Genomic DNA, 18,812 nt, shown 5'->3' with positions numbered 1-18,812 from the left:
TTCCTTTCTTTGTACTTGCACTGTGTCTGATCCTGTATGTTAATGTAACGGGCCTGCTGTATGATCTCGCTGTGGGGGGGGGGGGTGGGGGGAAATGGATATATGTAGTCATGGACACAGACATGGATCTCACCCAGAACCCCACTGGAACCTCCACTGCATCATCGAACCATCCAAACTGGTAACCATTACCCAACGTTGTGGCAAAAGGACTTGGGGGTTAACAGGGAGAGAGCCAAGCCAAAGCATAGCCAAGATGCAAGGGCTATTGCCACTTAAGTCTGGGGAGAGCTATGCCAGAGCAAATAGTGCAAAGGTAATCGGCACAAAGGACTTGGGGGAGAGTGATGTTATATATGCAGACTATAGGTATACTCTGTGTAGTCACTGTATAGTTGCATATGTTGGAGACTTGTTACCTGATGTACTATCAATAAGGTTTACACTGTGTATATACTATGCTGGCACCACAAGAAGGTGCAACTGGTGGAGACCGGGGTTTCCCGCTCCTGTGGCAGAGGCTGTCCACCAGAGGGTACTGCGGTGGGAGACCTGAGGGTCACCTGCATAGGTGTGCAGGGCCCAGTATAAAAGGCTGCCCACCATGCTTGTGCCTCACTCTAGAGTTACAAATAAAGGACCAAGGTTACTGCAGTTTGAGTACAACACATTGCCTCATGGCGTAATTCATAAGTGCATTACAGACATAACACCCTCCATATGCTTATGGCGGGAGTCACAGCACACAGGGAGGTCCTCGTCCCTTCTGATGGGCAGAAGAGACCTCCCAAGGAGACCAACGCAACCTGGTTGGAGTTCAGAAGGATGAGGGGTGATCTTATAGAAACATTTAAAATAATGAAAGGGATAGACAAGATAGAGGCAGAGAGGTTGTTTCCACTGGTCGGGGAGACTAGAACTAGGGGGCACAGCCTCAAAATACGGGGGAGCCAATTTAAAACCGAGTCGAGAAGGAATTTCTTCTCCCAGAGGGTTGTGAATCTGTGGAATTCTCTGCCCAAGGAAGCAGTTGAGGCTAGTTCATTGAATGTATTCAAATCACAGATAGACAGATTTTTAACCAAGAAGGGAGTTAAGGGTTATGGGAAGCGGGCAGGTAAGTGGAGCTGAGTCCATGGACAGATCAGCCATGATCTTGTTGAATGGCGGAGCAGGCTCGAGGGGCTAGATCGCCTACTCCTGTTCCTAATTCTTATGTTCTTATGTTTGCACATTGCAGAGGAGGTCAGAAGCAAGGATGTCATCAGCAGAACCTGGGTGCAATGGCGCAAACCTTTCAATTAGCTCATTAGATCACAAAAAGTTAGTACAAAGCCTCACTCACCTTCATCCTGCTGTGCCTCTCATCACATCCCCATCATTCTGCCTTCCCTACCCTATCCCTGCACATCCTTACTCACACCAACTTACCTTGCACTTCCACCCATCCCTCTCTCTCTACATACATTATCACATCCCCATCGCACTAGCCACCCCTCACACTTACCCTCATCCTACTGCAATCAATACCAACTAACAACACACAAGGGTAGCCACTTAGGTGTTTTATCCAATGTTCATGTAAGGTTTCTGTTAATGTGCTGTCAAACATTGAAACCTTTATTTCCGGTCTTGAATAGATTTGTGTGCACCTTTGGAAGTTGCTTAGTGAGTGGCAGTGAACGGTGAGACATCATGGTACCACCTCGCAATAGTGGCGAGTGTGAAAGGAATGGCTTGGACATTGCAGGGATGCTTTATGTTGTTGGTGTGGGGTGCTGCCAACCTGGCACATCATGTGGCAGCCAGGGTGTACGGCGTCAAGTGAAGTAAATCTGGCCATGCTGAGACCATCCTTGGTCTCCCGGGCAGCCATGTGCTCGGGTGCTGATGCCTTCTGTCTATGCACTATCAGGTGATGCGGCGAAGGTTGGTGTTGTTGGTCTGCCTGGTGCTGCTGGTGTTGGAGCTGATCGTGGTCGGATTCTGAGGACCAAGGTGAGAGAGTATAAAGGGCACCCATGTTGCTGGAATAGATGTCAGGTGAAATAGAGATGACTGAAGCACTCTGTTAATGGTGAGAGAGTTCTTTCAATGAAATGGAAAACCTGCAGAATGTGTGCTGGAAATGGATTGAGAGACAGCTTGTGGCTGAAGAAAGTGATCATCTGTCAGGTAGGAGCTTTTACTGTACATTTGAAGCAGTCAAGTAATCAGCTAAAGCAATGGCCACAGAACTCCCAGCTCAGGTTGACAGCCGTTGTCCCCGAACAGCGTGGTTCCCGTGACCATGAATTTAAAGTGAAAAGGTGAGTTAAAAAAGTCTGTTCATGATCTGTCTATTAGATAGTATTGAGTGTAATTGGGTCACCTGCCGCTGCCTATCGGTCTGCTCAGTGCTGATAGACGCAACATTGGTTGCGGCAGGTTGACAGCGGGATCCTGATATGCTGTCAAAAAAAAGTTACATTTCCCACCCGTTGACCCACCATAAATTTCTGACCACTGTTTCCACAGATTAGTTTGAATTTATTTTCCTTCAAGTGAAGGCTGCGTCCTGTGGTTCTACTGTTCTGGAGAAGGTGAACGAGCTCATCATGGCCTACAATATGTAGTTCTTTTAGAATCCTACAATAGCAACATCACCTCTGAACCTTCTCTTTTCCAATGAGAACATGCCCAATTTATGTAATCGCTCACCATAATCCAATCCCGCCATTCAAAGAACCATAGAATTATAGAATGATCCAGCACAGGAGGCCATTCGGCCCATCGTGTCTGGGCTGGCTCTTTGAAAGAGCTGTCCAATTAGTTCCAATCATTCTAGAATAAAGATTTCTGCACCTTCACAGGGGTTTTTTGCTTTGAAGGGAAAACATTGCTAATGGCAATTTGCTACAGGCAATAAAACATTACGTTAATGAAAACACTTTCAGCTGGGCAGGTTTTATAACCAATATATGCTAATGATGCTTCAGTTAACATGCACACATGCTTCACTACCATTAGGATGCCCTAATTTCGATTATTGGTACAACATATCGGAATTTTAATAATCTGTAACACGACATGAAGCAAAAGGCTACAGATTCATAACCACAAGTTTCCTATCTCATCAATGCCATTACACGGAGGCAGAGTGGATGCAAAGTACTTCCACAAAAGAGAAAAGGAAATAAAATGCCTATTATGCAGCAGTCGTAGACCAGCAAAGAACTGGGAATAAATTGCTTGGGCAGCTCTCTTGTCAGAGATAACATGGTGCACAAAGACCAAAGAGGAAAAATATTTCTATTTTTAAACTATTAAGAATTAAGAATATTTTTAGTTCGGTAATTCACTTGATATCAACTTCATTACATTACAACTTCAAAAAGTACTTCATTGGCTGTAAAGCGCTTTGAGATGTCCAGTCGTCATGAAAGGTGCTATATAAATGCACATTTTTCTTTCATATTTTGACAAAAACTTTAACAGAAAGAAAACAAAAATATTGTTTGTGCAGGTTTCATTGTTAGTCCAGAATTCTTAGCTTACTTAGCATTTTAGGTACCGATACACTTAAGGAAACATTACAATTATGCAAATATTTAACTGTTGTGCAATACACTCCTTGTGTTATACTCTAATTCATACCTTAATTTACCCCCATCACCAATTCTTCATGCCAATGTTATATTGCTCAAAATACCCTATTCAAATGTGCTCAAGCAGATATGGTGCAAAAATATCACATACGCATCATTATATTAGATCAAAATTTTAGTGATAACACTGCAATGCCATTGGAGATGATTCACCTTTTTAGAAAATAAAAAAATGACACTATCAGTACTAGTAACTATTATTGTAAAACTAAATGGATATTGTCCAAAACATGGATCAGATATTTAATCATCAATGATGCCTGAAGTAAAAATGCCATAACTTTTTACCTGACTCAAACATTGTAGTTGGTCATTTTCAAAACATTAATTTAGGTCTCTTGAATATCTATCCCATTTGGCAATAAATCATTTCATCATTCTTATGTCAGAATCAATACAGAACAGTCGCCAACAAAAACTACCATTATAAATTAGTAACGCTAAAGTACATGCAAGTTTCTTTCTTAAAATTTAATTCTTTTTGCAGTGCACTGTTGGGAGTGCCTGCAATCTGTAAACAATTATGTAACTTCAGCTAAATTTAAAGAATGTCCAGGATGTTGAAAGGACACCCTGTGCACTTTTTGAAGCTGACTTGATGCTGCATTGTAGTTACAAAAAATATAAAACTGCTTCATCTGAGGAGTTTTACAATGCCTGTCTCCAGAGTCAGTTCAGATCATGGCTCTGGAAACCATTTTGCAGTCATTTTAAAGTTGTAGTGTCAATGCAGCCTTTGATATGATAATTGATTGTGTATGTGTAAATTAGTTTATTTTTAGTTACTGGTAGTTATAGTTATATTGAAATCTCAAACTTGTAACCCCTTAATACTTATTTGTAAAGTTTCAACCCCACCAAAAACCTAATCAATTAAAATACCATAATGAACTCAAGCTGATTAATATTCAGTGCTGATATGTACATTCTTAACATATACCTGGTTCTCTTGCTTTTTGGTGATCAGCATACCTCTGGTTGGCATTACGTTCCGTCGTTTTTAAGGCTCTTTGTTGTCTCTCCTCAAGAGCACTTCTGAAATTATTCAGGCATTTATTTAAATGTTCCTTTTCGCTGCACACTGTCTGTTGCATGCTGGCTCTGTGTTCAAGGGCATGTGCTAGTAAAACTACCTTTTCTCGGTTGCCATCTGTTTCTGGTCCTCCACAAAATGACAGCAGCAATTGATCTTCAAAAGACTGTCTAGTCTTGCAAGTTAACGAGTTATGTGGTGAATCATTGAGTACTTTAGGTTGGTTGCAAGTAAAGTCAGATAAGGGTAATTTTTGATCTGCGCAGACTTCATCTATCAATCTGTTATGTACTTCTTTTGCAGAATCCTTGAATGGATCTTTACTGCCATTTCCATTTTCTCTCTCCAGACCTTCCTTTCTGTGGGATATTATGTTATTATTACTTTCTGCTAGATTCCAGTTGTTAAAATCGGGCGAGTTGATATCCAGCATCTCATGATTCTGTGAATTTGTTTTGTCTGAACCTGTAAACGCTTCCTTCAGAAGAGATTTATAATCCAAAAGCTTTCTCCCTAATCTTTTCAAGTTAAACCTCACATTTGTCGAATGAATGTTTTCTTGATCATGATCTCGAACTGTCCCTATGTTATTAAAACTTTTGTCTGAAAAATGGCTCCATTTCTGATAACCAATGTACTGAACATTTTCAAACATGTCATCATTAAAGTTGCTCACCAATCCATCTCCGCTACCACATGACAATGGTATGATATTGCTTAAGTTCCCTCCCATACACATTGTGTTCGATAAATTTAAATCTGCATCACTTTGCGCAGTTTCAATATAGCCATTCACCTCACCATTGGGCAACTCTGCTACTTGATTGGTAGATAGAAGAAATTTATCCAAGATAGATTCCACCGTTTGATTTTCAGGGCTCATTTTCAAATAATGTTCTTTCTTCTGACATATGTAATAGTCCTCCTCTGTCCAATTTTGGCACTTACAGGGACAGCTTTGCTCCAAGAGAGTCAAATCTTCTGAAGACATTTCATGATATTCTATAAAGTCAACAAAGTGTCCAGATGTCCCTGATGCATCTATCCTCGGTAAGCAGTTGGTATCCATGATCTGATCAGTCACACAAGCATCAGAAAACCCTTCAACTTTTGTTGTGATTGTCAAATCATATTTTTCAACTGGCTTGCCAGGATAACATTTATCTCCATTGGCCAAGCTTTTTATCTTTGTAACTTCTTCAGTCTTTCTAAGTGTGAAAGATGGCTCAACTTCTGAGCTACTTTCTATTCCATTAAATGTGTCTTCACAAATGCAGATGGCTTTGCACATGTGCTCTTTCAAATCTGTCTCTTCTGAAGGTTTCATTAAAGTCAGTGAACTAGGACAATATTTTGTAGGAGTATAAGTGGAAATTTCAATGCCCATACTTTGCAACTGGTGACAGTTTTCACAGATAAGATCCCAGTATTCAGGACTAGCACAAGCTACCACGATAGGTCTTGGCTCCACTCTCACATTTGTCATTAAATCCAATCGATAAGCTTCTTTGATATGCAGCAGCTGTTTAATGCCATCAAAATAATAATTATTTGAAAAATGACTATTAATTGTATCTTCTGGGTTTTCATCTGCTTCTTCAGGAATATTGTAGAAGTACAACAGCAAGTCCTCTTGCATTGTGTTCGTGTTTCTGGCAAGCTCACACAAACCACTTGATGTCTGCAATCCATTCCTCAACCACTCTATTTCAATGAATACTGCATCTAAACAACTGGACACTTCATCGACAGATCCTTTTAATGAAGTCAAATGTCTCCGTAAATCTGCAATTTCTTCTTGTATTCGATTAATTCCCTGTAACTCCTTAAATATAAGTTCAACAATACCCGCTGGCTGGTGTTCATTCTGTATTGGACAGCTATAAGCAGCAACAGGTTTATCCTCATTTTTTGGAACCATAAAAGAAGTTAACATACTGTCATTACTTAGACTTTCAACCAGATCTTTATTGCAAAGACTTTGAAAACTATTGAACCATGACAGATCGTCTGTCAACTCTTTATTCTGAAGGTCTGTCCCATTTTGTTTGACTGCATCTTGGTCTTTTGGACAAAGATTTTCATTCATTTTTTGCTCCTTCTTACACCAATTTATTGCAGTCAAGTCATTTTTTCTGGGAAGTAAATTGGAATCAGCTCTTTCAAAGGTGGAATCCGTAGCCCTTGGATTGTCTGACTTGAAGCCACACACAAACATATCTGTTTCAATTTCAACAGAAGGACGTTGGCGATTTTTGGACAGATGAAAAACTCTACCGTAATGTAACATTTTCTGCACCTGTCTCTCAGACCAAATAAGAAGTGGATGGTTTTGTTTTTTTCTTTCTTTAGGGCCTTAGCCATACAGTTGTAATTAACAGCAATCGCAACAAACTTTTTTTCCTTCTAATTTGCATATTTCTTTTCTAGAAAACATTGTACATCAAGTTTTGAATTAGAACATGGAGACCATTATTCCATAACGTATCTGGTTACATAGACAGTTACCAATAAATGCAGAGAGATTTCAAGTGACTTGTACATGTTTAACATCCCCAACCTTTTTTTTTTAATGCTTTTGTTGGGAGTGGTTGAAAGTACAATGTACACTTTCACATAGGCATAAAAAAGCACTATAGAAACAGAAAAGTCATAAATTAAACAACTGATAAAAAATGAAGACAAAAATATAAACAAGTTGAGTACATTGTGACCTGCCTTAGAAACAGAGTTACAGGGAATTTCTGACAAAGGTGCAAAGTGTAAAAATGTTTACTATTCCTTAAAGAATCAGCATGTCTTAATGGCAATTCTTCCAAAAAATATACAATTAAAGAAAACTTGCCATTTGGGGGAAGGAGTGCAAAGAGGGTGTAATTCTAAATAAAAGAATACTCTGCTACCCTGCCATAGTGTAAAATGGGCAAGGTCATCCAAGTCAAATTGGTGCCTGACCCCATTCCTTAAATAACATCAGGGATGGCAACAGATGTGTTTGTGACTGTCACTGCAATTAAATGGAACCAACTAAGCTAGGGTTGTGTTAGTATAACTGTTACCCACAAAAACTTTAAAAGTGGAGGAATGAGGGGGCAATACTTTTTAAAAGGAATACTATTCTTTTGACTTGGGATATTTTCACTAGAAAGTACACCTTTATACAGTTACAATAATATTATAAAAATGAATACATTGTCATCCAAAGCAATACTGCTTCATTCGTACAAGTTAATTCAATTAGATTCTCTCATAATACAGAACTAAACATTAACTCAGGTTGTTCAGATTTATTTATTTATTTAATTATGAAACTAATTAATTCAGAATAAAATTAAGCAAACAGATGCAATGCACAAAAAAAATCTATTCATTCCTTTTAAACATGATTAAAAATAGCTTCTGGTAAATGAAGATGATGGGTGTTAAAGTGGATTGATTATTTATTATGGCTGATTGCTGGGAAAATTAAAAGAAATTTACCTACCAAGTCCTTATTTCTAATCAGCACAGTCTAAGTCTCCATTAATGACCTCGGTTACCAACTTTCAAAGCAGAAATGATTTCTTCCCCAAGCATGTACTGATGAAGTGCCAGCAGCACAGACTAATACTGAATCCAGCCGTGTGTCTGAAAGCAGCCGGCTTCTCTACCTTTCTCACATCATATCATTGAAAACAAATATTCAAAATGTTAATTTTGTCCACCATCTGTTCTTACATAGCACATCAAATACCCCACTTTTTGAATTTCATTCCATTTAGAAGATTCTCTGGGGAGATCAAGTGCAATATATATAACTTGCATGCAACTTAGAAAAACTGAAAAATGAATAAAATATGTAAATAAAATATTTTGAAAGTTTGTGACGGGATGAAATCAGTTATGGAATTCAAAATGTTATTTCAATTTATATTTAAAAATTCATAAGCTGTAGCAAATTTTCTTTTAAGAAAATATTTAACAGTCTAAATATAGTATAAATCAAAATGATGTGTGAGTTGAAGCGTTTACATGAACAGAATTTACAGAAAATAATGTAGGGTACAAATACCGGTCGTGGTAAATATTTAGCCCCTTGATCATTCCTTACAAATTAGTCAGAGGTTCTTTTTTAAGGTCACATAGTAAACATGGCCCTGTGTAAAATCAATTTTATCTGCTAAATTATTAAGTAAAGTAGCATAGGCTCATGGCATTCATACTATGGTTAACCTCCCCGTGACTACAGGCTTCAGCAAATATATTGCTCCTGGGCCACTATGCATTGCCAGCAACTACAGAATGAAATGACCAAGTAAGCCACTCGGTTGTATTCACTACCACCTTCTCAAAGGCAATTAGGAATGGCCAATAAATGCGGGCCTCGCCAGCGACACCCACCACCCACATCTCAGGAACACATTTTTAAAAAAGAATGAAAACATACAAGATTCTGAGGGGGATTAACAGGGTAGATGCTGAGAGGTAGTTTCCCCTGGCTGGAGAGTCTAGAACAAGGGGACATAGATCAGGATAAGGAGTCGGCCAATTACAATTGAGATGAGGAGGAATGTTTTCACTCATAAGGTTAAATCTATGGAATTCTCTACCTCAAAGGGCTGTGGTTGCTGAATCGTTGAGTATATTCAAGGCTGAGATAGATAGATTTTTGGACTCTAGGAGAATCAAAGGATATGGGGATCAGCAGGAAAGTGGAGCTGAGATTGTAGATCAGCCATGAATGGCCGAGCAGGCTCGAGGGGCCGTATGGACGTATGACCTATGTTCTTAGGTAAAATATCCCACTGGTTCACTGTGTAATTCTGGAAAGGAAATCTGCCACTTCTATTTGGACTGGCGTACATGTGACTCTGGTCCACACTATGCCGTTGACTCTTAATGCCCTATGAGGTGACCTGACAATTGCTGAGAAGGTGGTAAGCAACATCTTTTCATTGGTAACTAAGGATGGGCAAACTTGGGGATTCGCAAGAGGCCAGGATTGGAGGAGAGCTGATATTTCAGCAGGTTATAGGGCTGAAGGAGGAGACAGAGTTAGGGAGGGGTGAGAACATGGAGGCAAGTGATGAAACACTGTAATCATCTTCCAGGAGTTGCCTGGAGGTGGCCTTGTTGATTGATCATTCACTTTCTGTTCTTAGGAAATATCTTTGCCCATTTTTGTCAGTTCCCACTGACGAGCTTGGTGAGTTCATGACTCCACCTTGTGGGAAATCACAATTCACCTTTTCTCAATATGAATCTTTACTGTAAGAACAATGTTATTCACGATATGTCAGTCCTCCTTAAAATAATCAGTTACAGAGGACAAATAGTAGGAAAAAAATGGTCAGACATGATCTATTTAAAAAAAAAAGGCAAGGAACATTCGAGCAGATGGTAGTCAAATTAATTGCTTTTCCCGATGTTATTTTGCTTCATTAAATTGGATCGATGAGGGTACTCCCATGGATTTTTGGGAATAATACTTTTCATCCCTTCAACTTTCTCCCCAGCTTTCCTGAAAGGGCTGACTATTGTTGGAATACAGTTCACAGGTACCAGCCAACTTCTGTTACCTCACTCAATTGGCTATTTTTCACACATGGGCCAAGAGTGAGTTTCAGTAGGCTTTTCATCTGTTAAGGTGTCACAGCCTAGCCAAATCCCGTTTTCCTCTGTTGTTCACACACCTGCACTTTCCAGCAGAGGAGGTGGGGGAAGGGTGTCATTGAATAATAATCAGTCATAATAAGCTTGGCCAATAAGCTTCCCTTAACCCAGGAGCGCTGAGGCAGATTTCAGTACCCCAAATGATATGCCCATTGACATCTACAACCTCAGAATAAACTGAGGTTTGAATCTGGGGTCTTTCGAGTATCTATGCCTCAAACTCACTGTGCATTGTGCCCTAGGAAATAAATTTTTTATATTCCACAGGACTGATGAAGGGGAAAGCATACATCATTCCCAAAACTGAAGTTACTTTTTGATGTATTAATGCAAAACCACTCTTTAATTATTTGCAGGAGTGTGAAGAAAAGGCACAAAGCTTTCAAAATTTGAGACATCTTGGGACAGAAATTTGTCTTGGATGGCAGAGCAAAGCAGGCGGTATCGCATCGGCTGCCTGTAACACGCCCCATCCGATGTTCAGCTCCATTGAAGTTGATGATACTGTACCACCCAGATTGCGTTACTGCCCACGATGAATTTCTACCCATCTGACTTCTGAGTTTGAACAGTGAGTATTGTATAATCTGGATATTGATGTTAACTTCTCCCAAATTCATGAAATTATCTTCTAAAGAAAGGCTGCATTCAGATGAATTCAAATATTCATGTATTTTACTCAAAATGCTTTCCCTTTATCGATAGGCTGGTAATAGAACAAGAATGACAAAAGATTGTGCTGTGTATGATAGGATAAGTAGCGCAACATTTATAATTGCTGTAATGGCACTTAAGGTACAGAGTAGGTAATGCTGCAAAGTTTCACATAACGCTCCCTCCCTCCTCCTCCCCCTCTCTCCCCCCCTCCCCTTCCTCTCCCCCTCCTCTCCTCCCTCCCTCCCCCTCCTCCCCCCCTACCCCTCGCAGTCAGAAACTCAGAGAGACACTGACAGAGAGAGGGAGAGAGACACTGACAGAGGCAGAGAGACACACACTGTGGGGGGGGGGTCCCATCTCAGCATGCTGTTGGAGATCTCCCGGTGCTGCAGTAGATGAGTAGAAACTTAGTTTTTTATTTATTGATTGATTTTTTAATTATTTTTTTAATTTTTAATTTTTAGATTTTTTTTGATTGATTTGTAGGTTGAAATATTGATTTATTTATCATTTATTATTGATGATGGCTCTTTATTTGTAAAAGTGAAGCGTTTAATGTTTGTAAACCCCCCTTCCCTCCCCCCCCTACGCCTGGTTTATAAGTGTAGGCAAGGTTTTTCTGAGCATACAAAAATCTACACTTACTCCATTCTAAGTTAGTTTGGAGTAAGTTTTCGCTGCCTAAACTAGCAAAACAGGCGTAAGTGGCCGGTAATGCCCTCTTCTGAAAAAAAAAATCTGTTCTAAAATGAAACTATTCTAACTCACTAGAACTGGAGCAAACTAAATGCCGAGAATTGCAATTTCTAAGATGCTCCTATCTAAACTAGTTACTCCAAAAAAATTGGAGCAACTCAGGCCGAAACTTGAGCCCTTAGAAACTACCTCCCTATAATCATTCATACAATTTTTGAAAATTAATATATAAAATTAGATAAAAGCCTAGAAATTGCTATTGCCAATATTAGCAGCCGAATACTTAACATATTCATATGGTGATGCTTTCTCTGTTATTTTATTGCAAGCTTGAACCCAGTTAAAATAACAGGTTAACACCCGCGTTCAAACACAGAACAAAGGAATGTCATCTGAATATATTAAATGTCAGGCAGCTTATATCGGCGACAGTAATTTTTAGGCTAAAGTTATCCATTCACCACCAGCTATGTATGACTGTGATTATTTTATTGCAATAATACCATCCTAAATGATTCAACATTTTTAAGGACCAGTATGAGATAAATGATTCCTTTTTTTAATTAGTTCTTTCTGTACTGTAATCAGCCTCTGCCTAAAAATATAACTGAATGTAGTAATGTGAATAGTAATTAATTCACCAGCTATGACTAATTAACATAAAATGAAAAGCATGCTGCTTGTTGACATAAAAAGACCTGGGTAACTAAACAGAGACATACCTGTCATTTTCTTCTTTCTGCACAATTAAACAAGAACAGCCTATGTTTGTCTCATCTCCCATCTAAACTCTTCACAAAAATCTTTCAATTGCTTCGAAGCTAATCCATCTGTTGGAGTTGCACTCGGATACAATCTTGACATGTACAACATCTCATGATCTCTGTGAATGCTGTCCAATTCTACAGATCACTCAGCGGGATGCATTTTTGGCTATTCTCTCCCTTCCAAACTTGGAGCTCCTACAACAGCTGGCTCCTTTCTACCTCATTATCCACAGTCAACTTGATAGTGCCTGATCGTGGGATGCATGGTGTCAATTCTTCTCTTTAAATCTGCTTCCTGCCCAAAGCACTACACTTTATCTGAAAGCACTGACTGTGCTGGGCAACTGCTAGCAGAAATTCAAAGGACCAGTACAATTAAGCTGTCAGGACTGACTTGCTTCAGGAAGAGGAGTGAGTACATAGAAAATTGTACAATAGAACTCTATATAATAAACTATCATTTCTGTCTTCTGTCAAGGTCAGTTTGGTTACGCTGCTTAAAATATAATTGTAACATACACAGAAATACTTAAACAATATGCCTATCATCTCTTTTGTCAGAATTACAGGGTGGCAGGTTTTAATAGGCTGGAATTTTGGATCGAGCACACAGAAACAGAACTACAAATAAAACAGCCATTGCCAATTTTCAGAATGACATCGTTCCATGCATTCCATCAACAAACAGAATTATTGGGAGGATATCAAAATGATATGACGACATTGCCAATCATAATCCTGCTAAATTAGCAATTATTTTGCACCATAAAATGTGAGACCAGAAGCAAGGTGAGAAAAAGTTATATATCTGTCCTCTGTTCTCACTTTGTAATATTACATTCAATGAGCTCCTTTTACTCCTTGTGTATTTCCCTCTCCTTTCATCCCACCATTGGTGGCTGTACATTCAGCTATCTAAATCCCATGCTCTGGAATTCCCTCCCTAAATCCACCAGTCTCTATACCTTTAAGGCCCTCCTCAAAATCCACGTCTTTGACCAAGCCTGCGGTCACCCTTCCGAATATCGCTTCTTTTTGTCTGATCATATCTCGCAAGAGCTTTGGGACAATTTTCTACGTTAAATGTACGATATAAATGCAAGTGGTAATTTGCAATTGCCTATTTCCAGTGTTGCTAGAAATTTCAAGTAGCTTCAGTGGGGCTGGATTACTTTGAACTACCCATACGTAATCTGAAGAAAATGGCAGAAAAGTCAATTAGTGTATATTATTAAATCTGTATCACTATAATTTGGGAAAGGCAGCACAGAGCCAGTGCCTGAGGGGTACTTGTCTTGTGCTGCCATATCTCCTGTTTGCCGCTGTTATAACAAAATAACCCCGACTGTTGAATAAACGGCACTTAGTATTTCCACCCTTGTAAGTGTGTGTGTGCGTGTAAGCGTGTGTGCGCACATGTGTATATAAGGGAAGAAATAAAGTAAAACAAAGACTTTCAGTCTGTGATGTCAGATATTTTATAAACTAAGCAAAAGATTGACCAGGCTTCTCCATGGGTATATACCGCTTTCATGGTGCTATTAATAGCATTGTCATTTGGAGGAAAGGCGAAGGGAATAAAGTCTAAGTCTTGCCATTCTGTTCATTTGACTGCATATACAGTATAATATTTGATGAATATGTAAAGTACTAGTAAATACTTCTAACATAATGAGAACTGAAAGCATTTCTTTAATCAACTCCACCAAAATACAAATGTAGTTTTTACTCGCTACTCAATTTAATTAACATCTAGATATTCACAGTGCAGCATAATCAGCATTATTTTAATGGCCATTATATCCTGTAGTGATCAATTTTGCTCAGTTTGTACCATATCAAATATCTAAAGCTTTTTGATATCACAGATGGAAAGTGTGAAACTTGTACTGAAAATGTCTGTCTTTTTCTTAAATGTCCTGTCACACTGGATTATCTTCCACTCCAGCTGGTCTTTTACCTCTGTTATTATGGATCATTGCCAGAATGTGAGCTTTTAACTATCCATACCTTTATCTTTGAATGTAAAACCCATAAAATGAAAGCTGAAAATGTGCTTCAGAAAAAGAGAATGAAAAACTCACTTTTAACTTGCATCTATCTAGAAGAAAAATTTGAAAGTTTTCTGACTATCATGTTAGCTTGAATGCACTGAATTGCCTTTTATCATTTAGTCATCAGTGCCATTGGTCAAAACATTACTTAAAATACTGCTTTTAAGACAGATAGTTTTTCAAATTCCCCAAAGTTATCTATTTTCAGTTGAACAATTCTTGAAATCTTGTAATTAATGGCTATTTAAATGGTTATATGTCTGCTGAAAAATGATCAATAATTTCCACTAATAAATATGTTTCCAACTAGTGATAAAGTAATACTAAACTTTCACATTTTTGATTCTCTTCTGCCCCACAGTGAAATGTTTAAGAAGAACTTTGTCCAGAATTTTGCTATTAACGCTGAACTAGTAACTGAGAGGTACACATGTACCAAGAAAGTATATCAGGGGATTATATTCCCTCAATTTTATCTGTGGTAGATGATTTGAACTTGGGCTGTGATTAAACTTGAGGGGGCTGAAATTGCTCCTTTTGATAAGACCTCTGGCCGTCTGAAAGCGGCACCACAGGGCGGCGCAGAATGACTGCCGATTCTCCGCAGAGGGGCTGCCATTTTGGAAATTTCCCTACCTCAGGTTTGCAGCAGTGTCCGAGGCTGTTCCACCCGTTTTCTCGCCGCAGCGTGCACGCGCCGACCCCTTTCCGACTGGCGGGGCCCCCCTCGCAAAAAGAGGAGGGCGCACTGCCGCAGCCGCCATGTTAATTTCTTTTGTCAGGTCGATCCGACAATTATGGCCGCGGGTTCGGCCGCACTGGAACAGGCAGCCTGGCACCCCCTCTTGGGTGCCAGGCTGCTGGCTCGGCCGAAACCCTACCTGGTGGCCCAGTGTTTGCAGCGAACCTCCCATTTAACTGAAGGGGAGAGACGTTGTGACGCGCCAACACGATGACGTCATCAACACAGCACTGATGACTGACAGCCTTGGATACTCCGGCCCGCCCCCACTTCTGCTCTGCTACTGACAGCTACTCCGCTCCGCCCCCACTTTCACCCCCATGATGAGGCCACTTCCACCCCGCTCGAAAAACATTCCCAAGGAGCTGAATTTTGATGGCTAGGCAGCTCTAGTGAATGGGGAGGCCAATAGAAACACAGAAACATAGAAAATAGATGCAGGAGTAGGCCATTCGACCCTTCGAGCCTGCACCGCCATTCAATGAGTTCATGGCTGAACATGCAACTTCAGTACCCCATTCCTGCTTTCTCGCCATACCCCTTGATTCCACTAGTAGTAAGGACTACATCTAACTCCTTTTTGAATATATTTAGTGAATTGGCCTCAACAACTTTCTGTGGGAAAGAATTCCACTGGTTCACCACTTTCTGGATAAGGATAAGGACTTGTATTCACATCGAAACCAGTAGGTGCGTCTCGTTTTCGACGGTGGGCAATTTTGGCCCTGAGGTATCAAGTTTCCGACATTTCGCTACATGTACACACACAAACTCACGTACACATCATTATCATCATTTATAATTCATTCATTCAGCAATACAATCAGAATGAATTAATGGTAGACACTGATGGAGCAAAAAAAAAATTAAATTTATAATTTGTACATTTGGAAACAGGATCAATCAGAAGGTAACCCGTAAACTGTAGTCCTACCTCTTGGATCTGCATTCGAACTTTGTTGATGACTCGTATCCAACGAGCTCTAGCAGGAGGAAATGGAGGAATACCATCTTCATCATTATAACTGGAAAAAAATGAATTTTCAGTGATTACTTGTATATGAAAGAACTGTAATAAACAATTTGATCTAGTCCAAAGATCATAAAGCATAGAATGAAACATAGAAAATAGGTGGAGTAGGCCATTCGGCCCTTCGAGCCTGCACCACCATTCAATGAGTTCATGGCTGAACATGCAACTTCAGTACCCCATTCCTGCTTTCTCGCCATACCCCTTGATTCCACTAGTAGTAAGGACGACATCTAACTCCTTTTTGAATATATTTAGTGAATTGGCCTCAACAACTTTCTGTGGTAGAGAATTCCACAGGTTCACCACTCTCTGGGTGAAGAAGTTTCTCCTCATCTCGGTCCTAAATGGCTTACCCCTTATCCTCAGACTGTGACCCCTGGTTCTGGACTTCCCCAACATTGGGAACATTCTTCCTGCATCTAACCTGTCTAAACCCGTCAGAATTTTAAACGTTTCTATGAGGTCCCCTCTCATTCTTCTGAACTCCAGTGAATACAAGCCCAGTTGATCCAGTCTTTCTTGATATGTCAGTCCCGCCATCCCGGGAATCAGTCTGGTGAACCTTCGCTGCACTTCCTCAATAGCAAGAATGTCCTTCCTCAGGTTAGGAGACCAAAACTGTACACAATACTCCAGATGTGGCTTCACCAAGGCCCTGTGCAACTGTAGTAACACCTCACTGCCCCTGTATTCAAATCCCCTCGCTATGAAGGCCAACATGCCGTTTGCTTTCTTAACCGCCTGCTGTACCTGCATGCCAACCTTCAATGACTGATGTACCATGACACTCAGGTCTCGTTACACCTCCCCTTTTCCTAATCTGTCACCATTCAGATAATAGTCTGTCTCTCTGGTTTTAACCACCAAAGTGGATAACCTCATATTTATCCACATTATACTTCATCTGCCCACTCACCTAACCTATCCAAGTCACTCTGCAGTCTCAAAGCATCCTCCTCGCAGCTCACACTGCCACCCAACTTATTGTCATCCGCAAATTTGGAGATACTACATTTAATCCCCTCGTCTAAATCATTAATGCACAATGTAAATAGCTGGGGCCCCAGCACAGAACCAAGTCAACTTTTTGCACAGATTTATGAACTCTAGATTGAGCCACAAAGCTCCCCACAGCCAATTAGTTTCTTCTGAAGTGTAATCACTGTTGATTAGAAGGGAAATACAGCAGTCAATTCAAATATAGCAAGGTCCCACAAATAGCAATGAGATAAATGGTCAGTTTTGCTTGCTTTGATTGCCGTATTCAATGTGTGGGCTAGGACACAAGGAAAACTCCCTGCTTTTATTCGATTTTTTAATTCATTCACGGGACGTGGACATCCCTAATTGCCTTCGAGAAGGTGGTGGTGAGCCGCCTTCTTGAACCACTGCAGTCCGTGTGGTGAAGGTACCCCCACAATGCTATTAGGGAAGGAGTTCCAGGATTTTGACCAAGTGACGATGAAGGAACTGCGATATATTTCCAAGTCAGGACGGTGTGTAACTTGGAGGGGAACTTGCAGGTGATGGTGTTCTCATGCACCTGCTGCCCTTTGTCTTCCGAGGTGATAGTGGTTGAGGGTTTGGTAGGTGCTGTCGAAGAAGCATATTGCAGTACATGTTGCAAACATGGTGCACCGGAGGTAGAGGAAGTGAATGTTAAAGGTGGCGGATGGGGTGCCAATCACATGGGCCGCTTTTTCCTGGCTGGTGTTGAGATTCCCGAGTACTGCACTCATCCAGGTGAGTGGAGAGTATTTCATCACACGCGCCTTGTAGGTGGTGGAAAGTCTTTGGGCAGTCAGGAGATGAGTCACTTGCAACAGTATACGCAGCCTCTGATCCGCTCTGGTTTCCACAGCATTGATGTGGCTGGTCCAGTGAAATTTCTGGTCAGTGGTGACCCCCAGGATGTTGATGGTGGGGATATTTGACAATGGTATTGCCCATGAATGTTAAGGAGAGGTGGTTATACTTTGTCTTGTTGGAGATAGTCATTGCCTGACACTTGTGTGACAGGAATGTTACTTGCCACTTATCAGCCCAAGCTTGAATGTCATCCAGGTCTTGCTGCATGCAGGCACGGCCTGCTTCGTCAGTTAAGGAGTTGCAAATGGAACTGAACACTGTGCAATCATTAGCGAACATCCCCACTTCTGACCTTATGATGGAGGGAAGGTCATTGATGAAACAGCTGAAAATGGTTGGGTCTAGGACACTGTCCTGAGGAATTCCTGCAGCGATGTCCTGGGACTGGGATGATTGGCCTCCAACCACCACAACCATCTTCCACTGGGTTAGGTATGACTCCAGCCAGTGAAAAGGTTTCCCTCAATTCCCATTGACTTAAATTTCTCTAGCGCTCCTTGATGCCACACTTAGTCAAATGCTGCCTTCTCACCTCACCTCTGGAATTCAGCTCTTTTGTCCATGTTTGGACCAAGGCTGTACTGAGGTATGGAGCGTTTACCACCCCTGTTCACTCTACCCTCAGCTTTAACAAGTGTGCAAAGTTCATGGCCTCTTTGTCA

General features: G+C 40.5%; 1 protein-coding gene across 1 annotated transcript in view; it reads right to left on the bottom strand.

Annotated features, from left to right (window-relative positions):
* The window catches only part of LOC139240107 (protein unc-13 homolog B-like), an 893,314-nt gene that overhangs the window by 215,046 nt on the left and 659,456 nt on the right, over positions 1 to 18,812 (bottom strand). The window contains exon 10 of the mRNA XM_070868486.1: positions 16,183 to 16,273. Within this exon, the coding sequence (XP_070724587.1) occupies positions 16,183 to 16,273 (91 nt within the window). The remainder of the gene's footprint in view (positions 1 to 16,182; positions 16,274 to 18,812) is intronic.

This window comes from Pristiophorus japonicus, chromosome 2, assembly GCF_044704955.1.
Source record: "Pristiophorus japonicus isolate sPriJap1 chromosome 2, sPriJap1.hap1, whole genome shotgun sequence".
Lineage (NCBI taxonomy): Eukaryota > Metazoa > Chordata > Chondrichthyes > Pristiophoridae > Pristiophorus > Pristiophorus japonicus.
Note: the sequence above shows the minus strand (reverse complement) of the source record. Positions and strands in the feature narration are given on the sequence as shown.